Source organism: Canis lupus, chromosome 8 (genome assembly GCF_003254725.2).
Source record: "Canis lupus dingo isolate Sandy chromosome 8, ASM325472v2, whole genome shotgun sequence".
NCBI classification, from domain to species: Eukaryota; Metazoa; Chordata; class Mammalia; order Carnivora; family Canidae; genus Canis; species Canis lupus.
In genome coordinates this window covers 71,760,666-71,782,959 of record NC_064250.1, presented here as the reverse complement: position 1 = coordinate 71,782,959, position 22,294 = coordinate 71,760,666, and the positions used below count along the sequence as shown (strand labels likewise).

General features: G+C 54.6%; 2 protein-coding genes and 1 long non-coding RNA gene across 9 annotated transcripts in view; 1 reads left to right on the top strand and 2 right to left on the bottom strand.

The window, feature by feature from the left end:
* The window catches only part of TDRD9 (tudor domain containing 9), a 106,186-nt gene extending 105,019 nt beyond the window's left edge, over window positions 1-1,167 (bottom strand). Inside the window, exon 1 of one of the 2 annotated variants that reach the window (XM_025442854.3) lies at window positions 1,027-1,167. In XM_025442854.3, the coding sequence (XP_025298639.1) occupies window positions 1,027-1,028 (2 nt within the window). In that variant the 5' untranslated portion in view covers window positions 1,029-1,167. The remainder of the gene's footprint in view (window positions 1-1,026) is intronic. The other variant, XM_025442856.3, reaches the window with a different exon arrangement.
* Window positions 192-15,197, top strand: ATP5MJ (ATP synthase membrane subunit j). 6 transcript variants are annotated; one of them, XR_007412587.1, is made up of 4 exons: window positions 4,565-4,723; window positions 7,954-9,144; window positions 9,710-11,910; window positions 15,183-15,197. XR_007412587.1 is itself a non-coding variant. In XM_025442860.3 (4 exons), the coding sequence occupies exons 2-4, from the start codon at window positions 7,954-7,956 to the stop codon at window positions 9,742-9,744; spliced, it is 183 nt and encodes a 60-aa protein (XP_025298645.1). In that variant the 5' UTR covers window positions 4,631-4,723; the 3' UTR covers window positions 9,745-9,882. The 6 variants fall into 6 exon arrangements, 1 of the variants encoding a protein (XP_025298645.1); XM_025442860.3 differs by lacking the exon at window positions 15,183-15,197 and having other exon boundaries at window positions 4,631-4,723; window positions 7,954-8,077; window positions 9,121-9,144; window positions 9,710-9,882; XR_007412588.1 differs by lacking the exons at window positions 4,565-4,723; window positions 15,183-15,197 and adding an exon at window positions 192-352 and having other exon boundaries at window positions 9,710-9,882.
* Window positions 13,390-22,001, bottom strand: LOC125755622 (uncharacterized). The gene is made up of 2 exons (XR_007412592.1): window positions 21,783-22,001; window positions 13,390-13,641 (listed from the first exon to the last, which is right to left on the bottom strand). It is a non-coding gene; the product is annotated as an uncharacterized LOC125755622 (long non-coding RNA).
* Window positions 22,002-22,294: the final 293 nt, after the last annotated feature.

Here is a 22,294-nt window from a genome sequence, read left to right as displayed (position 1 = left end):
CACGTGACCCAAACCTCGTGCCGCAGGCCCCGCCACTCCCAGGTCCTCCAATCAGAACGCGCCAGCGCCCCCCCCCCACGTGACCCGAACCTCGTGCGGCAGGCCCCGCCACGCCCAGGTCCTCCAATCAGAACGCAGCAGCCCCCACGTGACCCAAACCTCGTGCCGCAGGCCCCACCCTGCCACGAGTCCGGCTTGCAGGGATCTCCGGCCCCTGGTCCGCCCGCGCCAGCACTGCTGTCCTGGAGGCAGCGCCTCGGCGCCCAGGGCCTGGACCGGGCCATCAGCCACCAGCGAGGCCACAACCCGGTGTGCGCCTGCTCCCTCGAGGACAGACGTGGGCTGAGCACTGGTTGCGCCACCCCGGGCAGAGCTCGTGGGGTACCGGGCTGGGTCTGAGGGGCTGCTCTCGCACACTCCATGGGAGACGACCCCTAGGTGGACCCTGCAGGACAGCCGGGACCGGGCGGGTGACGGTCCTCTGGCGGGAAGGAGCTCCGTGGGGCCGCGACGAACGGGGTGGCCCTCGTGGCAGGTGCAGCGCCCGGAGAGCGGCTGCAATGGCCCAGGCTGAGCTCCGGAGCAGTGACTACGGACTGGAAAATGCTCCAAGAGTGCGTTCCAGTGCACAGGAGCGTACAAAAGAGTACAAGCGAGAGGCGGGCTTGAGAACGGTGCAGACGAAGTCAGACCAGGCGGGGGTCACGCTGTCCGCATTTCACCAAAACCGTGAGCCCGGGTTCCCACGTCCAGACCCTGACCACACCCCCAGCTCCTGCTGTGAGCTCTGGGCCTCCTGTTCTGACTTTTCCAAATCCAGCAGCCTGCAGAAGTTCTCACACACACACATCTTTTGGCAATCGGAAAAAAACTTGTTTTTCGATAAGTAAAAATGTGATCATAGTTTTTGAGACCGTTGATGTGTCCTTCAACATTGATTTAAAAAATACTGAGACTTTATGTGAAAGCCAGCACGTGTTCTAAATTTTCCAAAATGCATTGAAACCATTTCAAACTGTAACTCACATTTGTGTGTCCTACTGCAGTGCTGTTCCTGCACTCGATCCTCCCTTGAGGGTGACACAGTATGTTTTCAGGTGGCAGCTGTTTTTTTTGAAGAGGTTTCCTTTCAAGAGAACATTTTCTAGAGAGCTTTTTCTTTCTTTGAGTACAGTTGACTGACATTACATTATAGTGATGTTACATTAGTTTCAGGTGTACCGTGTAGTGATTGGACGAGACCGTATGCCGCGCTCACAAGTATAGCCGCCATCTGTCACTATGCAACACCATTACAGCATCATTAACTGTATTCCTTGTTCCCATGACTTATTCAATAAGTGGAAGACTGCACCTCCCCCTCCCCTTCACCCGTTTCACCCCAACCCTCCTTCCCTCTAGCAACCATCACTTTGTTCTCTGTATTTATAGGTCTAATTCTGCTTCTTGTTGCTTTGTTTCATTTTGTTTTTAGATTCCACATATGAGTGAAATCATATGGTATCTTTCTCTGATATTTCACTTATTAGCAAAATACTCTCTAGGTCCATCTACGTTGTTGCAAATGCCACAATCTCCCTTTTTGTGGCTGAGTAATATCCCAGTGTGTGTTCATGTGTATCTTCCTTACCCATTTGTCTATCACTGGACGCCTGGGCTGCTTCCACCTCTTGGCTATTATAAATAATACTGCAATAAACATAAAGGTGCATACATCTTTCCAAATTTGTGTTTTTGGTTTCTTTGGAATTATTGGATTATCTGTTATTTTTATTTTTAATTTTTTGAGGAACCTCCATACTGTTTTCACAGTGGCAGTAGCAGTTTACATTCCCACCAACGGTGTTCAAGGGTTCCTATTTCTCCCAAGCATTTCTCTTGCCAACACTTGGTATTTCTTGTCTTTTTGAGCTTAGTTATTTTAAGAGGTGTGAGGTGATTGGAAGGCTTTTTATGTTCTTTGAACCTTTTGGATCACTATCCTTCAGTCCTCTTGAATTTTGAGCTTTTAACTGCAGTTTAAGGAGACCATCTTGATGCTTCAGAAATTTGTTCTCATTTAATTGCCATTTCCCTGAGTAGTGATTAACATTCTGTGTCGTCACAAAGACTAGCTTTGATCCCTTTATTTGATTGGTAGCTCTTGGTGCTTCATACTCAATTAGCCCTGTTCATCCTGCATTCCTGTCCAAGGCTGAAAGAGACAGCTTGACAATTCTTAATAGGCTTTTAGATATTGAAACAGAGTGCAGAGGAAGCCATGGGCCTGGGTGGAGGTTTTGCCTATTTGCATTCCCAGAACAGTGTCAGTTGCAGACCCAAAGGGAAAACAAGCAGCTGAGACCATCACAAATGATGTTGGTACCAGTAAGCAGCAATCTTGACAAAGTAGGGGAAGCTGCGTCCCAAGTATTTCATGTCTTCTCTGACCTTCTCAGCTGCAAAATGCAGAATTCTGCACTTTGCATAAATTCTGCTGGGGTGGCTCTGTCTTTATTGTTTCCTTTGAAGATGTATTTTTCATGAGGTGTTTTGGCTTTGCCACAAAGACATGAAAATTCTGTTGATCTCAAGTGGAGTTTGAAGTTCAAAAGCTTTGTTGTCTTAAAATAGATTATGATGATACTAGTCAGTTTTTCCTAAATAGTTATCCTCAGTAGTTTCCTACTTTATTATAGTCTCCAACATTCTTTGCCAAGACAGTGATTCTCAAACTGAGTCCGTATCTCAGGACCCCTTTATGCTCTCAAAAATTAATAAAGCCCCTAGAGAACTTTTAAGTGGGTTACACCTACTTTATTAGAGATCACAACTGAGACATTTTGTTTACTTATTAATTCATTTTAAAACAACAAACCCATTTGATGTTAAAGAGAATATTTTTATGAAAAGTCACTCTGTGTGAGGAGAGGGACACTTAGACATTTTTGTAGATCTCTTAATGTCTGCCTTAACGGAAGATAGCTGGATTGTCATATCTGTTCCTGTGTTCACTCTGTTGTGACATCACAAGCCAACTTCTGGAAAACTCTGCAGAACACTTGTGAGATAATTCTAATGAAAAAGACAAAGAACAGGGCAGCCTGGGTAGCTCAGTGGTTTAGTGCCGCCTTCAGCCCAGGCCGTGATCCTGGAGACCCAGGATCGAGTCCCACGTCGAGCTCCCTGCATGGAGCCTGCTTCTCCCTCTGCCTGTGTCTCTGCCACTCTCTCTCATTAATGGATAAGTAAAATCTTTAAAAAAGAACATCTTACCATTGTTATGAAAATAGTTTTGATGCCAGGGGAACTTGGAAACCCCCAAACCACACTTTGAGAACCCCTACCATAAAATAGCAAGATTTTCAGATTGTGAATGCAGCTTTGATTTGATCCTAAGCTTTTGTCCCTTGAAAGCAGGACTTCATGCTCATTGCTCTTCCTTCCTGGGTCCTCATCCCTCCATCTGAGCTCACTTTCCTTCTGCCTCAATGATGAATATTGAGGGCAGCCCAGGTGGCTCAGCGGTTGGCGCCTGCCTTCAGTCCAGGGTGTGATCCTGGAGACCCAGGATCGAGTCCCACGTTGGGCTTCCTGTGTGGAGCCTGCTTCTCCCTCTGCTTGTGTCTCTGCCTCTCTGTGTCTCTCATGAATAAATAAAAAAATTTTTTTAAAAATAATGAATACTGATTTTTTTCTTAATTCTGCATCTCCTGGTAATCATTCTCTTAGAAAATGTCTTTATTTCACCTTCTTTGTTGAAGACTAATTTCTGTATGCATAGAATTCTAGATTGGCACTTACGATTTTCTCATCTCTAGTTTTCTATGGTTTTTCAATGATGTTTCAAAGTGTTGGTGTATTTTCATGTGTCTTCCTGGTGGATTTCTGTAAGGCTTCTTGAATCTTTGGTGTAACTTTTTCCCCATCCCTTTTGGAAAATTCTCCAGCCAGCCATCATCTCTCCTGATATTTCTGCTCCCACTCGCTCTCCTGTCCCTCTGCGGCTCCAATCACACCTAAGAGGGACTTTTCCGCTGGATCCTATCTCCTGTCCTCTGGTGGCTCTGTGCTGCTGAATGGCTTCCTAATGTAGCTTTCAATCCAGCACTACTCCATCTGTCCAATCCACAGCTCAACCTACCCAAGTTCTCTGCGACTTCTTCAGATGGACCGAGTGGCTTTTTCGTTTCTTTTTTTTTTACAATTTCCAGCTTTCCACCGAAATCTTCAGTGTTGCTTACTTCTTTGCATATAGTAAGCAGGTCTGTTTTCAGAGCCTGTGGCTGCTCAGCGCAGGGTCTGTTGACTGAAGCGACTATGCACAGGCCTCGCTGCATAAAAATGCGCAGAGCAAAAAAGTGAACACACAGAGAAAAAGCAAGAAAACCACCGAGGGGAGATGACCTCCCGGCCTTTAGCACGGGCCGCAGAGACGGCGCCGTTTTCGGGCTGACAGCGGCTCCCCGCTCCCTCGCGCGCTTTGCCCGAGGCCCGGGTTTCAGCAGCGGGGCGCGGGAGGTCACCCGGTGCAAGGCCCGCCCCGCGCGGCGCCGGCCTGCAGTTCCGGGGCGACCGCCGGGGGCGCTGTGGGGCGCAGGCTCGGCCGGGACGCGCTCGGCCTCGGGGCGCCGCCGCTCCTTCCGCCTTCCCGGCGGGCCCCGCGCGGCGCCTGCGCGTCCCGTGACCTTTCCGAGTCGGTGGCGGTGGTGTCGCGGCGGCCTGAGCCGGGGGTCGCGCCGAGGTGAGTGCGGGCGCGGCGGGCTGCTCGGCGGGGGCGCGGGGCGACAGGGCGCCGCCCCCGCTGACCTTGGGGTCCCGCCGCGGCTCCCGACCCCTGAAGGGAGGTCGCGGGAGGTCCCGCTCCGTCCTCGGCCCCACCCCCGCACCCGGTGGGGAGCGCGCCCCGGCCGCGCCAGGGTGGGTGCCCAGCGCGGAGTGATGGAGGGAGCCCCGACCCCACCCAGGACCCCCGCACCCGGTGGGGGCGCTCCCGGGCCGCGCCAGGATGGGCCACCTGCCCGATGGCGCCCAGCGCGGAGTGATGGAGGGAGCCCCGACCCCACCCAGGACCCCCGCACCCGGTGGGGGAGCTCCCCGGCCGCGCCAGGATGGGCCACCTGCCCGATGGCGCCCAGCGCGGGGTGATGGAGCCCCGACCCCGGCCAGGACCCCCGCACTCTGATGAGCGCCTGCCTGGCGTGCAGTACGTTCTCTCCTTTGTACCCCGCGTCTCCTTGCAGCGCGTGTCCCCGCAGGTTACCCCGGGCACAGGGGAAGGCCTCGGGGAGGGGACACGGGCCCGCGACAGCATCAGAGGTGACGGTTGCAGCTGTGTGGCGCTCAGCCCGGGGAGTCCCAGTCAGGGCCTCAGCAGGTCACGGCCGGGGAGCGCTCCCCACCAGGGTGCGGGGGTCCGGGCTCCATCACTCAGCGCTGTGCGCCCTCGGGCGGGGCGCCCACCCTGGCACGGCCGGGGCACTCTCCCGCCCGGGAGCTGGGAACACATTCCTGCCCAGTCACTGCCGGGTCCAGGGAGGAAGGGAAGCACTTGGTGCCCTGAACTCTTCCCACCTAGGGGTTCTACAGGCCTCCTCCAGGGCTGTTTGGGTCCTCTCAGGCACCGCCTAAGGGCACGATTGTGGTTTTCTGGGATCTTCATAAAACGACAGAGCAGCCCAGTGTGAGGGCAGACCTCTCCACAAGGGGTTCCAGGAGGAGGACACAACCACATCCATCAGGATCACGCTTGGGGTGGTGGGCAGGGCTGGCCAGCCCTTAGGACCGTGCCTCAGCCTGAGTCAGCCCTCTTCTCACAAGAGCTGGCAGCCAGTGGTCGGAGCAGGTTTTCCTAGTAAGGACTGGGTGCAGGGTGAGTCCTAGCCCCAGCTGTGTGACCTCCAGCAGCTGCCTCCCGGGAGCCACTTTGTAGGGGTTGGGCAGTGGTGCAGGAGCTAAGGGTGTAAGCAGTGTGTGAAGGCCGTAGGTGACGTTCCAGAGGAAGAGCCGAATTCTCCACCGTGGCCTCCAAGGCCCTAAACCCCGTTCCCCCTCCCTCCCATGGTCCAGACCTGGCGTTTTACATAACGGCACTCAGCACAGGGCACCAGACCCTGCAGACTTGGTGCTCCTCTTCACCAGCACCCTTTTTGGGTGGGTGGTGCTCTGATCCCCGATTTACGGAGGAGGAAATCGAGGTGTGTTGAGTTAGCGGGAAGGTGGTAGAGCCAGCATCCGACTCTGGGCCGCCACTGCAGCTTCCCTCTCATTCCCCTTCATCCCGGGTCCTGCAAGTCTGTCCTGACTGGGGACTCGGCACATGCGCTGCGCCTGCGAGGATGCTCCTCGCTGGTGTTCTGGCTCCTCAGGAGCCGCTTTCTCAGCCCCTGAACAATGCCTGCCGCCTCGTACGGGCTCAGTTCATGTCTGCTGAATAAGTGGTGACAATGCCGCAGCAAAGTGAAGACCAGTAAAATTCTGTGTGGCCCAAGTAGCGATGGAAGGAGCAGTAGGGGAGGCCCTGGTCAGGGTGGAGATGAACCCCCTAACTGAAGCCAAAGTAGAATTTTCAGGGAAAATGCAAAGTTCTTGGATCCGTTTTCCTGACAGTGGTTTGAATGACTGTAGTTTAATAGACCACCTGAGATGCTACACAGTGAAAAGGAAAATGAGTGCATCAAAAATTTATAATCTATAGTAAACTGTAATCAAAACCCTTACTTTGAGAAGCACCCGAGTGGCTCAGTCAGCTGAGCATGTGCCATCTATTCAGGTTGTGATCTTGGGGTCCTGGGACTGAGCCCTGCATCCGGCTTCCTGCTCAATGGGGAGTCTGCTTGTCTCTCTGCCCCCGCCCCTATGCTCTCACTCTCTTTCTCAAATAGATAAAATCTTTTAAGAGGGGGGTTGGGCAGGAACACCTGGGTGGCTCAGCTGTTGAGTATCTGCCTTCGGCTCAGGGCTTGATCCTGGGGTCCTGAGATCGAGTCCTACATCCGGCTTCTTGTAGGGAGCCTGCCTCTCTGCCTCTGCCTCTCTCTGTGTGTCTCATGAATAAATAAGACGTGAATGAATGAATGAATGAATGGTCTTACTTTGAGCCTAAGAAAACTTTGTCAGTTCAGCATTAGATGCGCTGATCATTTTCTCAAGTGATTAGGTAAATGTTTTTATTCATTAATTGAGTTATGTCATAATTGCAGCTCTTATGAAGTGACCTCGTCATCCTATACTGCGTGTGCTTAGATTTCGAGGCTGAGTATGGGTCCCACAAGGACCCGTGTTCTTTTTCAACTCTGATTGCCGGCAGTTCTTTTTTTTTTTTTTTAATTTTTATTTATTTATGATAGTCACAGAGAGAGAGAGGGAGAAGCAGGCTCCATGCACCGGGAACCCGACGTGGGATTCGATCCCGGGTCTCTGGGATCGCGCCCTGGGCCAAAGGCAGGCGCCAAACCGCTGCGCCACCCAGGGATCCCTTTTTTTTTTTTTTTTTTTTTAATTGGAGTTCGATTTGCCAGCGTACTGTATAACACCCAGGGCTCATCCCATCCAGTGCCCATGTCAGTGCCCAATGCCAGCAGTTCTTAACATGGTGATGCAAACATACTAGTTTTTTTATATCAGAGTTTTAAAATGTGATTTTGAGCATAGCGTTAGTGGGGAACAGCTGTCAGAGAGAGGAACATTCGAGGACAGTGTGAGATGGCACAGGCTGGGCACTCTGCGGCCCCCAGGCATGAGGGGTGGCGGAGCACCAGGATGGCCAAGGTTGGCAGCCTTGGGGTCGGGGGGTGAGTGAGGCTTGAAGAGCTGCCAAGCAGGAGCCCCAGGTCAGGTAGGAATGGCTGAGGGAGAGTGGTGTCTGGAACAGTTGTAGGAAACAGGGTCAAATTTTAGAATATATGGGAACCTCTTACCAGTTAGCTTTACAACGATCGCCATGGTTATATCTATTACTGTGTTTCTTTTCAGATGCTTCAAAACCTTGTTAAAAGTGTTTGGGTCCCCATGAAGCCCTACTATACCCAAGCTTACCAGGAGATTTGGTTAGGAATGGGGTTGATGAGTCTCATCGTTTATAAAATCCGGAGTGCTGGTAAGTTTCTTTATGTTGATTCATTAGCAGTCAGGATGGAAATTATTTTCAAAAGGAGTCACAATCCACGTTGTGAAGGAATAATGGTTCTTACCCAGAAGCGAGCGTCAGAACGCTTTGTTAAAATGTGGGGAGTACATGTCAGCTGTAAGAGACATTTGGGGGAAAAAAAAGAGAGACATTTGGGGACAACTGGGAAAATTTGGACAAGGCCTTGATAACGGGATTCGGAGTTTGCTAGGTGTAACAGTGGTGTTTCAAATGCTCAGGAGATGTCCTCCGTTTGAAGGGATGGAGGCGGAAATAGTTAGGGGTAGGGTGTTACTGTCCCTTTCCTACCATAGTGAACATTTGGACTGTTTTCATGATAGCAGTGGGGACAGGGTGACCCTAGGTTCTCAGTGGAACAGAGATGAGGCGTGATCATGTATTAATACCAGTTGGTTTAGAAAAGGAGAGAAGAGGGATCCCCGGGTGGCTCAGTGGTTTAGCACCTCCTTCAGCCCAGGGCCTGATCATGGAGACCCAGGATCGAGTCCCACGTCGGGCTCCCTGCATGGAGTCTGCTTCTCCCTCTGCCTGTGTCTCTGCCTCTCTCTCTCTCTCTCTCTCTCTCTCTCTCTCCCCCCCTCCCCCCCTCTCTCCCTCTCTCCCTCTCTCCCTCTCCCCCTCTCCCCTCTCCCTCTCCCTCTCCCTGTGTCTCATGAATAAATAAAAATAAAATCTTTAGGAAAAAAAAGAAGAGGAGAGAATGGAGAAAACTTTAAACTGCGAGACTGGTATCTGGGGAATGGTGGGGACTAAAGAGCCCTGCAGATTCTGAAGGGCTGTTCAACGGTCTGTAGAACGTCTTTGGTGGAAGTGGTAGCACGTCTTGGCTGGGAGACGCTGTAGAAACTCCTACTATTTTCTGAAAGCTCCCGTAACAGCTTTACCGAAGCTGTGAACTTTTCAGCCAAATGTTGATTTTTTTGACAGTGGATGAACTAAACACATTTTTGAAAAGCATGGATACAACTAATCGTTCTCTCTTTTTATTTCAGATAAAAGAAGTAAAGCTTTGAAAGGTAAGATTTTTGCTTCTTCAAAGGGATGGGGGACAAAAGACACCATCCTACTTTCTCAGGACACAGTGTCCCATGGCTTATAAACATACAGGGTGCGCTGGTGTATGAAGTTTGCTGTCCCTACCATAAAGACAGGCTAAAGTCCTTCTGACAGTCCAAATGTTAAAAACCATTGCTCTCCCCCTTGGGCCAAGTAAAACTTCTGGGAATAAGGGGGAAGCACAGGTTAGCCGTGGAGGCCGGCTGCCCTGAAACACGTCTGCAAAGAAGGCTCCACATCGATTTATGTCCTAGTGTTGGACTTTTCTGCCCTTTGTTCTCTGAATGACAGACTGGCTGATGGGCTCTGGAGAGAAGACAGGCCCCTGCCCCTCCTTCCCTGTGCTTGCACGCGAGCGCCCAGGTTCACGAGGTGATCGCGCAAAACCTTTAAACGTGTCCGACGCTCCGTAGTATTGGGAATTGTCATTTGCCGTTTCTGACTTGTTAATGCTTACACAATAAGCTGTCTTCTGTGTTCTCCTTCCTTCCTCAATGATACCCGTATTATGCTTCTCTTTCAAAGCCTCGAGTCCTGCCCCTGCTCATGGCCATCATTAACCAGCTCGGGGAACACATGAGATGGAACGTCAGTCTGGTTGTAAATCTCCGCTCGCCAGGAACATGGAGCCCCGATATACACGTGTATGTGTGTCGTGTCCGCTGAGGCGTGAATAAACTTATGTAACTGTGAGGTGACCCCTGGCTGCGCCCGTGTCCCTCTCTCGGCTCCCCCATGCGCCCGTCGTGCCCTGAGTAGATGTTGGGAACACAGCAGAGAGAACCCCAGGAAGCCATCCCATCCCAATCACTGTAGAGCTTGGGGGGTAGGTGTGGCCCCCCCTTCTGAGTCTCATAAACACTCGATACGCCGATGGTTCTGCCACTAACCCTTATGACCTCGCTGAGCCTGGGTTCCCGCGTGCGGACGGTGGGGACCACAGGTGAGTTCTCCTCTAGAGTTACTGTGGAAATCAGTAGGGAAGGTGTGAAAAAGCATTAAACTGTAACACAGTTGGGTGCCCGGGTGACTCGGTTAAACAGCTGCCTTGGGCTCAGGTTCTGATCCCAGGGCCCTGGGATCGAGCCCGTGTCAGGCTCCCTACTCAATGGGAAGCCTGCTTCTCTCTCTACACCACTTGTGCTCTCTCATGCTCACTCGTTCTCAAATAAATAAAATCTTAATAAAAAAAAAAAAAACCTGCAAAACACTAGAAATAAGGAATGAGATGCGGTGGGCGAAATGTATAAGCTCTAGAAGTTTCTATCAGGAAGTCACTGATAAGGCAAAGTACGTGTTATTAAAAAACTGAAATTTCTCCTAGTTTAGTTAAAATAAATACTGCCTGATTGTGGCCTCCATCTAAGGCAATTGCCAAACCCCGTTGCACTTTTAAAGAAGATTCAAAAGCAGTAGGGGTGAAAGTGAGTCTAATTCGAGATCTGGTGCTTTGCAGGTTAGCGGGGGTCTGGCTGTGGAATAGAAATGGGCCCAGGTCCCCGTCTCCAGCTGCCTTTCTCTCCTTTTAAGGGCAAAGACCATCCTGTGTTTCAAGCATGTCCCCAGCATGTAGTCAGGTCTGGCTACAGTCCGGGCCTCACAAATGCCTGCTGCTCACTGTGGGGTCTCTGAACTCGGTTTCTTGTTTTATATAAATGGGGATGAAGCCTGCCATCGGCCTCACTACCCAGCTCACAGCTGTTGGCTCAATGCAGTTGGTGTGGAGGTGTTACACGTCCCCAGTGGCTTTGGCGCTGGAGCCCAGGGCAGGGCAGGGGACGGTGCGGGGAGACTGCAAACATGGACTAGTGGGTCCCAGTGTCTCTGATTCTGTTGGTCTGGGAATCAGAGGGAAGGAGCCGGGGAACTTGTATTTCTCATAATTTGCCAGCACATGCTGATGCTTGGGGACCACATTTTGAAAAGCACTGACCCAAGGAACATCACCCACCGGACTGTCAGGCCCACTACCCCTGCTGCCTGTACTACACGTCTTAGCTCATGCGGTCCTCAGAGCTGAACTAGGTGGAGCTACAGTCCCACCATACAGAGAAGGAAACAGACCGAGAGGCCATGAGGAGCCAAAGGTCACCTAGCCAGGGCTGGGCCTGGGACCCCAGGAATCTGCACTTGCACGGAGGGAGAGAAGGGGCACCCGGGGAACCAGCCCTAGAAGGTGAAGAGGGCTGCAGTGCCGGCCCCAGGGGCGCATCCCCCTTTACAACATGTGGGTTCCTTTAGTTATCTGGGTATGTAAATGTTTTTGCAAAAGATGCTCATGGCCATTGTGAACGAGTTGCGATACCTCTGCTTGTGCAGAGTGGGGTGAGGGACCGTGGGATTTCTTTTACGAAGAGACTTCATTTCTTTCGTGATGAGACCTAGCAGATCCTCTGAAAGGTAGACCGGTCTGGGCGGGCTGCCTGCCGCAGCGGGCAGTTTGTGGTTAGTGATACGCGAAGGCAGGTTGGAGGATGTCAAAGATAAACACCCCACCCCCAGAAACCTGCCAGGAATCAGCCATGCCTTTAAAAGGGAAGCAAAAGGATCTTCCTGCTAGGCCAGGTGGTTTCCTGCCCTGGAAGCCCTCAGTGAAGGCCCTGTGTTTTGTAGGGTAAAGAAGTAGCCTTTTGTTGCAAAGGCCAGAGCACACTTAACTGTTTGGACGGGCAAGAAGCACATGGGACTTCCAGCTCCGGGAACAAGCAGGTGTCCTGAGGCGGCCGGTAGGTGGAGCCAGAGCCCGCCACCAGCCCACTGTCCCGCAGCTGCCTGCAGGGACCACGCCTGGCTGGGCACCCCGGAGCACACAGGGTGGGTGGTGCCCCAGCAGGAGGTGTGCTGCCCACACAGCGAGGGCCCCTCCACCTCAGCCATGGGAGGGAGCAGCCAGTTTCCAGAAGAAACAACAAGGAGGCTTTTTGTCCTCAAACCCACACATTCACCCCCATCCTGGCTTGGCGCACTGCTTTTCCTGGTGTGACCTTAAAGGCAGAGGGAAGAGAAGGCGGGTCTGGGCACCTGACGGTGCAACTTTAAGCACTGCGCTGGAGCCCCGAGTGTCCTCGTGCTGGGCCCTGTGCCTCCCAGGGATCCACGAGCCGCCAAACACCTCGGAGGATGTGGTTTCTGCTGCCCTCCATGGGGTTGTATCTCTAGAGCCAGCGGCTCCTAAGTACCGAGTGCCCGGCCCCAGAGTCCCTGCTTTGCACTTACTCAACCCGCACAACGCCCTGTGAGCTCATACTGTCACCCTGCTTCACAGATAAAGAAGCGTAGGTCTTGACAGGACAATTAGCCCGCATTAGCAGATAACTAGCTGGTTACCGAACAAGCTAATTAACTGGGAGAGCCAGGGTTCCAAATCAGACCATCTGTTTCAGAACCGGGGTGTAGAGATGATCAGCCCACAGACCCTTTCCTCCCAGCCTCCGGAGTCTAAAGAACAGACTTGTAAACAAATAAGCACAATGTGGGGGGGCGGGGGGGCGGCCGCGCAGCAGTGGGCGTAGGTGAGCTGGAGGCCCAGCCCAGTGGGGTGGGGGGGCAGTGTGCGCCACAGCACCTGCTCAGCAGCCCACTCTGGCTTAGACCCTTACTCAGACAAGCCTCGCCATTCCGGTACATGTGGGGAAATTCGAACATGGGCGGGACGCTAAGTGACATCAAAGAACTCCTTTCACCAGGTTACTGTGCTAATTACAACACTGGCTTTGTGGTTATTGCAGAAACTGTGTTTGGTGCAGACAAGCAGATGCAGGGGAAAATATGTAGGGGTGACGTGATATCTAGGATTTACCTTTAAATTCATGAGCGAAGGGGCGCCTGGGGTGGTTCAGTCGGTTTAGCTAAACCATCTGCCTTCGGCTCAGGGCGTGATCCGAGGGTCCTGGGATCCAGCTCCATGTTGGGTTCCCTGCTCAGCAGGGAGTCTGCTTCTCCCTCCCCCTCCTCATTCATTCTTTCTCTCCCTCTCCCTCTCTGTCAAATAAATAAAATCTTTAAAAATATATAAATAAGCAAACATTAACCAGTCCAAATCGACTGGGGAGCTCGGGTACAGCTAAGAAGACGTTGCCATGATGTGTTGAAGTTTGCCGCTGGCTGCATGGGGGGAATGTCAGGACACTAGTCTCTGCCTGTATACATGTTTGAGCTTCTCCCCGTAAATATTGTTTAAAAAAACACTTAAGCAGAAAACAAAAGCCGTGCAATCAAAGCTTGGTTGGTGGTACGGTATCTACTAGAGGAGCGACCGCGGTGCAGCCCCAGGAAATGGAGGGACACTGCAAACTTCTAGTTGATTAAGTCGGGCAACGGCCGCCTCGTTACCACGCCACAGAAAGCTCTCCTCTAGCGAGTCACCGATACATCTAGAGTCAACGTTTACATTTGTTTCCTTCCAGGTCTGGGGTACGGAGGCCACGAGGGCCTTGACCTCCATCAAGGGCCAAAGTCTAAAAGAAAAAAAAAAAGAAATGTCAGAAAACGCATGTCTTAATTAGCAAAAACTTATCTGCAAGTTAAAATTACAATGAGAACTGAAATGGTCATGATTATAAATGTTCCCATGCCGGTCAGCATGCTCTACTACTTTCTTCCTTCCAAATAACACATATTTGGTCTTGTCCTGCCATCTTTATGTTAAAAAAAAAAAAAATTCTCCATAATGGAAAGGTGGAGCGCTGCGATTTGTAAAACTTAAATGCACGATGTCAGATGAATGCTATTTGGCTGAAAATAGAAATGCACGTACGTGTCATTTTAAGGGAAACAAAATAAATTCAAAGAGTCAAACAAATTTGAACATCTGATAGTCGGATGTCCTAGAAACCACCAAAAGAGAAGGGCAGGGTTTAAACAGCTCACAGCCACAGCAGGTAGGAGCCACCGCCATGGCATTAGGTCACTCCCCTGAGCTAGACTCACTGCACTGGGAGCTCCAAGGGCACTGGGGACAAGTCCGGGTACGTGGGTGGCAGGCAGCAGACCCACGTCCAACGGGGCCGATCTCACTCCAGCGCACAGAGCAAGCGGATTTGGCTGCGCAGGAAGAGAGCAGTGTCAGGAGGGAGTTGGTCTCCAGTGCCCGCTGTGTCCATGACCCTGAGCAGTACCAGGCGTCCAAGGCGGTTCACCCAAGCCCCCCAACGCCTGTGTGATGCGGACACGGGCTGCTCCCAGCCAACAGAAGCAGGTGGCGCTGGCCCCTCCACCGGCCACCACAGGGCACCAAGGGTGAGGTGGGGTTAGCCACCACGCCTCAACATCTTGTGGCCTATACGCTGTGCCAGGGGCCGTGGACACCCACACGAGGTAGAAGACGCTGTCCCCACCTCAGAAAAGAACTATAAAATAGGTCTAAATGTTGGGGTTGGAATGGAGAACTTGCTGGAAATCAGTAAAGAAAAAAAGGGGAATACTGACTCTTTAAAAACTCCAGTAAGTGGGGGATCCCTGGGTGGCGCAGCGGTTTGGCGCAGCGGTTTGGCGCCTGCCTTTGGCCCAAGGCACGATCCTGGAGACCCGGGATCGAATCCCACGTCGGGCTCCAGGTGCATGGAGCCTGCTTCTCCCTCTGCCTGTGTCTCTGCCTCTCTCTCTCTCTGTGACTATCATAAATAAATAAAAATTAAAAAAAAAAAGAACTCCAGTAAACGTCAACTACGGCATGCAGTAGTTTTGTGGTTTCATGCCTTGTCGAAAGTTTTTTCTGGGCAGCCCGGGTGGCTCAGCGGGTTAGCGCCGCCTTCGGCCCAGGGTGTGATCCTGGAGTCCCAGGATCGAGTCCCACATCGGGCTCCCTGCATGGAGCCTGCTTCTCCCTCTGCCTGTGACTCTGCCTCTCTCTCTCTCTCTCTCATAAATAAATAAAATCTTTAAAAAAAATTTTTTCCCTATTCATTGCCGTCTTCGGGGATTGTTGTATTAAGAGTCTGATCTTGTGACAATCCTTTTGAACCAGAAAAGCATGTGACAAAATGCCTTTACGTTACAGATACAGCTCAAAAAACAGTCTCGTGAACTTCTATCTGGCCCACATTTTAGTGATCTCCGGTCTGCCACGCACCTGCTGTGCTTCGTGTCAGGAATCCTGCCTACTGAAAGCAAACCTGTATCTGCAACTGTGTGTATTTAAAGCAGATTTTTGCAGGGCACCTGGGTGGCTCAGTCAGTGAAGCTCAGGTCGTGATCTCGGGGTCCTGGGATGGAGCCCCCCATCAGGCTCCCTGCTCAGCGGGGAGCCTGCTTCTCCCTCTCCCTCTGCCTGCTGCTCCCCCTGCTTGTGCTCTCTCTTGCTATCTCTGCCTCTCTCTCTAAAATAAATGAAATAATTTTTTTTTAAAAATGCAGATTTCTGGAAATGCCTTACTAGCATACAGCTTGTGGCCTCCGTACCCAAGATCATCCTGCCAAGCTGGATTCAGATCCCAACGGGTGCTACCATTTATCACTTGTGTGTGTGTGTGTGTGTGTGTGTGGCCTCAAGCAAACTCCTTGCCGTCTCTGGGTCTTGGCTTCCCTGTCTCCAGAGTGAAGTAATTGAATTAAATGGCCTCCAGAGTAGCTCTCAGCTCTATAATTCCGTAGCCAGTGGATCTGTAATGAACCTAAACCTCATGATCAACAAACAAACAAACAAACAGGAAACCGAGCTGTGAAGCAAGTATAGGACGATGGACCCTAATAAAGTGCAGATTTCTGAGAAGGACCCCACTCCGTCTCCAGCTCTTTATGCCTGTGACCCCACGTAGGGCCGGGGGTTGGTAGCAGGCACTCCGATGTTTTGCTAAATGTAATGCCAGTTAAAAAGAGTTTCCTGGTTCTTGGTAAAACAGAATAAGGGCTGGTGGCTCTGGAAGAATGACAAGGACGTGAGGAATGGGGCTGTACAGCTGCGTCTCCCAGGGTGGGCTTGGGGGACGATGTCCCCACCCCACTGCCCTGGGAACTGTGGCTTCTGTGGGGCACTGAGTGTCCCCAAGACAGCGAGAGAGGCTCCAAGTCCCGCAAGAAGGGAACAGGTTGAACCAGTGACCCAAATGTGTGACCTTGAGGCCTGGAACAAGGCCTGGACCTTGTTCCTGGAACACACTCTGGGGGTGCTGGTTTCCACATCACCAGGTTCCTAAGTGTCCTCTCCCCACCCTGCAAGCCCTGGACTCTCCACTCTTGCTGGGCGGCCTTCAGCTGGGAGCTGAAGGCGGCTCCCGGCCCACGCTCTCTCCGGAGCCCAAGGCCCCCCAGGGCCCCCCAGATGAGCTGGGGCGGCCCCACCATGTGTTTCGCATGCGAGACCCCGCCCACCTCCCCCAGCCCTCTCCACCCTCCGGGTAGGTGACAGAAGAATGTCCGGGACGATTTCCCTCCCCAGTGAAGAGTCTGGGGAAGATCCAGACAGGGTGGCCCCTGTCACTGCCCACCCAGAGCCCGAGCCGGTTCCGAGGACAGGCCCAGGAGCAGCCAAGAGCTCGTGTCCCAGCACATCTGGGGACCCCTGACTGCCCAAGACGCGAGCTCGGGTCAGGAGACTCTGATGAACCGCCTCGGGCATTTGGGAGCCTGCCCCCCTCCACTTCCGGGTCTCTCCTGGCCCCCTCCCCGGGACCCCCTCCCCGGGACCCCCTCCCCAGGACCCCCTCCCAGCAGCTCCCACAGCCGGTCCTAGGACTCAGCCGCCTTTCAAAGCAGCGAGTGGGGAGCGCTCCCCTCCCGGCATCACCTCCCCGCTCACTCCAGCTCCCAAAACCTGCGGCACCCGAGGCTGGCGGGAGGCCCGCTGCCCTCCCCCAGCCACAAAGGGACCACTGTGGGGCCGGCCAGGTGCACAGAGGCGCGGCCTGTCGCTGGGCTCAGGTTCCCGCTGCGGCCACAAAGGCTGGACCCAGGGCGGCACCACCGTTGAAAGCGCAGCCTTTCTCTCTTTTGAAAAGGGGCAGAGAGGAGCCTCGAGTCCGCGTCTCCCATCCGGCCTGGAAACCGAGTGGCTTTTCCAGTGAAACCAGCACCGGTGGCCTCGCATGCACCCACCTCGGGAGGCTGAGTGGCTCCAAGGTCCACCCTGTGGGCCAAGGCCCCACCGGCCACTGAGCCTCTGCAACGTCGTCAATCGAGGCGGGGGGGGGGGGGGGGGGCGGGGGGCGTATCCCTGGATCCCCACCCCTCCGAGACCCCTGCCCCCAGGACGGCTCTCCCTGAGCCACGGCACCGCCTGGAGGTGTCCGCACCCCACCATCAGGAAGGCAGCCAGGGCTCTGCCTACAGACCACGGGTCCCACCCCTGGGGCCCAAGCACCATAAGGCGGGTCTCTGGGGTGACAGGTGGTTCGCTTGTGCCCAAGGCCCAGTTCCCTTCTGCAAGGTGCATGTTTGTGAATTAAGTCCTGAGCTGTCTTCAGCCAGAGCAGCGGTTCTCAAAGTGGGGTCCTGGGGCCGTAGCAGCATCTGGGAACCGGTCATAAATGCCAGGTCTCGGGACTCGCTGCCTCAGACACTCTGGTGGCGCCCGTGACCTAGGCTTTGAAGAGCCCTCCGGGAGATGCTGATCACGTTCAGGTTCAAGACCCACTGACCTGGAGGATCCTGCCTTTAGAGGGAGCCTGGAGCAGAGTCTTCTGCAAAGGGGTTAGGCACCTGCAGTACTGCTGTCAGTGAGGCAGTCGTGGATCGATGGCCCTAACACGGGGCACCGTCCTTTAGAGACAAGCCCCCTCAGGCCCGGCATCCAGATGTCACCAGGAAGCCAGGCCACAGAGCAGGGCTACCTGCCAGAAAGCTTGCCTCCCTCGCCTTCTCCTGCCCACCTGCCCACCCAGCCCCAGATTATGGCCGGGAGCATTCACGGAGCCCATCCCCCAGCACCTGGGGGCCTCAGCTGAGCTGCTCGCCTGAGGCTCCATTTCTGGTGTACCTGGACGGGGAAGGCGTCGGGCCCTGGGTCATCTCCCTTCCTGCCCCTCTTGTGTCCAGCCAGTGGCCTGGGCTTGTCCCCTGACTCCCCCCCCGCCGAACTGAACATTGAGACGGGCACCTGAGGTCCTGCCTTCCTGCCTGTTGTTCCCCCACCACCACCCCCCACCCCATCTCCAGGAGATGGACTCTCTTCCCAACCCGTTTGTGGTCAAATCCGTATGTTAACAAAGATGGTGCTAGCATCACTCCGGACAAGAACACCCCGGGTGCCCCTCCCGCCTGAGTTGCCCCTGCACTCACCAGATGCCTCCCACAGTCTTCTCTCTACCCTTCCTCACTTGGGCAGCCTGGGTGGCTTCAGCGGTTTAGCTCCTGCTTTTGGCCCAGGGCGTGATCCTGGAGACCCGGGATCGAGTCCCACATCAGGCTCCCTGCATGGAGCCTGCTTCTCCCTCTGCCTGTGTCTCTGCCTCTCTGTTTCTCTCTGTGTCTCTCATGAATAAATAAAAATTAAAAAAGGAATGCCTGGGTGGCTCAGCGGTTGGGCATCTGCCTTCGGCCCAGGGCATAATCCTGGAGACCTGGGATCGAGTCCCACGTCGGGCTCCCTGCGTGGAGCCTGCTTCTTCCTCTGCCTGTGTCTCTGCCTCTCTCTCTCTCTCTCTCTCTCTCTTTTCTCTCTCTCTCTCTCTGTGTCTTTCATGAATAAATAAATAAAATATTAAAAAAAAGAGAGTGGACATTTGACCAATACTAGCCTGTAAACCGAGGCAGGCAGAAGGAGAGAGGACTCCAGTATCCACAAACGTCCATCCTGGGGTGTTCTCCCTTGGTTTGCCCTTGCACGTTGGCCCAGGCAGGCCAGAGGATCCTCAGGGAGCCCAAAGAAGACCGTGGGGCACCTGGGCCCCCTGGAACCCAGAGCTGTGTCTCCGAGGTCAAAGCTGTCTGCATCCCTCCAGGCCTCGGGCCTGACACTGTCCCAGTCCTCTCCCTCCTCCTGGTCTGGGCCCTGATGACAACAGCAGAATGCCATGTGGGGCCCGGTGGGCAGCGCCTCTCCTCTCGCTGTGGTCCACACACCTGGCATGGAGGGCCAACAGGGACAGGCGACAGGCCCAGCTCATCTTTCTGTACCAGATTCTAGGTCACAGCCAGCAGGGACCACAGCGCTGGTTTTCCTTCGCGATGGTTCTGACCCTCATCTCTCCCTCCATCACTGAAACCCTGTCTGCATTTTCAGATTTTGGTTTGTAAAGCCCCCAAGTTAGTGAAGTTGTATCCACGCTTTAAGGAAAGGTTAGTTCACCTGGTATGTCACCCAGCCACGCTGGCCTGGAAGCTGAGCTTTCGGGGCAGCTGGTCCGGGTGTGCGCTGGGGTCCCAGGACCCCAACTCTGCCCCTGTTCTCTCAAAGCAGAGCCGAACAGACGGGCCTCTCAGCGCTGCTGGGTGCTGCTGCCCAGCGTGTCTGCTGCTCCCTCGGGAAGGCCGGGCGCCCCCAGGACGCGGGGTTCCAGGGTGAGCTGGGGGGGGGGGGGCCGGGAGGCAGCCACGCCCAGCGTCGCCTTGACCACCAGGGGCTGGTTAATAAACACCTCAGCTGGTGGTGGGAACGCCTTTCTTCCAGGAAATGAGTTCAGGGGAGCTTGGTGGCCCGGATCAAGTGGCCTGTTAAAGAGTAACTTACACCCCGTATTACATCGAGTCCCGGGAGTAAATAACCAGGGGAGGCGTTTAACAGGTGAACAAAGCGTCCCTTGTGGACCGGCTCCGCGCCGGGCTCTCCTTTGGGAGGACCTGGCTGGTGCTCTGGGGCCTCCTGGGAACACGCAGCCCCCTGGGTGACCGCTTAGCCACTTCCCTAGGCGCGTGCCTACTGCTCGGGTCTGTGCGGCCCGCAGGAGCCTGCTGCTGCCCGGCGTCAGCACCGTCCAGGCGGCCCGAGGGAGGGCCCCGGCCGCGCCGCAGACCCCGGCTCAGCGAGCGCTGGGACCCATCTCCACGCGTGGCTTCCCTGTCTCCAAGTGAAGGTGGCAGCACCTGTCTGCCCCCACTCTGTGGGTATCACCGCCTCTCCCAGATCCTCCTGGGGGCCACGTCCCCGCCGCACCTGCACACCTCCAGGGATCTTTGCAAAAATACACGTTTTCTGGGCCCCAGCCTAGCTGACTCGGTTACATTCCTGGGGGTGAGTCTGGGACTGGTACTTTAGGGGGAAAAAGGCAGTCCTTGGGTTGATTCAAAACAATACAGGGAGAAGGGATCTGGAGAGACTATAATGCACAAGCTGGGCGTGAGGTGATCATCGATATGGGGTCAGGGAGGCCGATTAGGAATCCTGTCTCCGGGCAGCCCGGGTGGCTCGGCGGTTGAGCGCCGCCTTGGGCCCAGGGCATGATCCTGGGGTCCTGGGATCGAGTCCCATATCCGGCTGCCTGCGTGGAGGCTGCTTCTCCCTCTGCCTATGTCTCTGCCTCTCTCTCTCTCTCTCTCTCTCTCTGTGTCTCTCATGAATAAATAAATAAAATCTTAAAAAAAAAAAAAATCCTGTCTGCTTCGGTGAAAAGTTTGACATGTAAGATACTCACGACATTTGTCAAAACGGATGTTCCCCAAGTGCTCCCCAAGAGGTTCTGCTCCGCGGCCGGGTCGATACCCACAAAGTGAGCCCGCGGGATATGTCAGGGCTGGAGCCGCCAGCCCCCAAGGCCGGGGTGCCAGCAGCCCGCAGCCGCCACCACCCCAACCCTTTCAACCCAGAGTCCAGTGTGACCCGGTAGGCGCGAGAGGCAGGGCAGCCCAGACACCTGGAGGACCAGAGGCAGCTCCGGGCCACACAGCCAGCAGAGTGCGAGGGCCTGGGGGCCCCAGCACCCGCAGATCGGAGGCCAGGATGCCGCACACCCCCATGGCAGGGGAGACACCGCCGGCAGCCGGGCCCTCAGCTGCACAGCGTGCTCAGGTGGGGCGCGGCCCTGCAGAAACCAGGCCGAGGACACCGTGCGGGCGCTGGCTCGGGAAACACACCCCGGCTGCACCCCGAGAGTCTCCCCCACCCACCGCACCCTTCGGGATTCCCCATCCCCTTTCAGCCAAATCCCCGGGAGGTGGGTCAGCCGAGGCAGGCCCGTGACCTGGCAGGTGTCCCCAGGCTTGGGGACGTTGGGTGACTTCCAGGCAGCCCGTGGGCAGGCCAGCGGTGAATCAGAAGGAAAGGGCACCTGAGAACCAGGAGGCCACTTCCTCATGCTTCTCCTCCTCCTCAGGAAGTCCGCCCTAATTAGCACCTCGGCTGGCCGGGCCTGCATGGGCAACACAGCCTCGGCCCACTGGGGGGCCCGGCCTTTCCTGGCATGTGCCCTACCCTGACCCAAGTCCTGGGGGACGGGTGCCCCATAGAGGCCACCCAGGGCCGGGGGCCACGTGAGAACTGACACTATCCCGTGGGGGATGCGGGCAGCAGGACCCCGCTCTGCGCTGGGGACCACCTGGCACAGAAGAGGGCAGGGCCCATGGGGTCATCTCTGGCCCTGAGATTTCAGGCCTTGGAGGCCCCAGGGAATCCGCGCCGGTATAACCCCTCAGCATCACGCCTCAATTACAGCCACAATTGCTGAGCTTTCCTCCGTCTGGCATCTGGGCTCTGGCCTGCCCCCTACTCCCGGCTCCTGCCCCCCATTACCTGCCACTCCATTCTTTGTGCCTCACACTGGGCTCCGGTCATGCATGTCCCCTCCGTCCTCAGCAAACCCTGACCATCACGCCACTGGGTTGTAACACTGGGCAAGTCAGACAAGTTCTCTGAGCCTCGACTTCCTCATCCATAAAATGGGTGCGTGAGGGTTGCCGTGTGGCCAGCCGCTGCAGCTCTGGGCCCTGCGAGGCGGTGGCAGGTCACAGGGCAGCCTCCACCCACTGACAGGGCACACCTCCAAGATGTACTTTGCCCCAGGAAAAAGGCAGTTTACGGGGTGATAAGTACAGAATGACACCATTTGATTTACACACACACACACACACACACACACACACACAGAGGCACGAAACTCAAACAACGCGTTTATACAGACACATGCTCCTGTGTAAGTAACAAGGAAAAAGTCTGACCAACTGTGCGCCAAAACCAAACAGCCAGCATGCCGGGGACAGGATCAAGGGCCTTCACCGGGAGGGACTTGGATTTCACTGATTTTA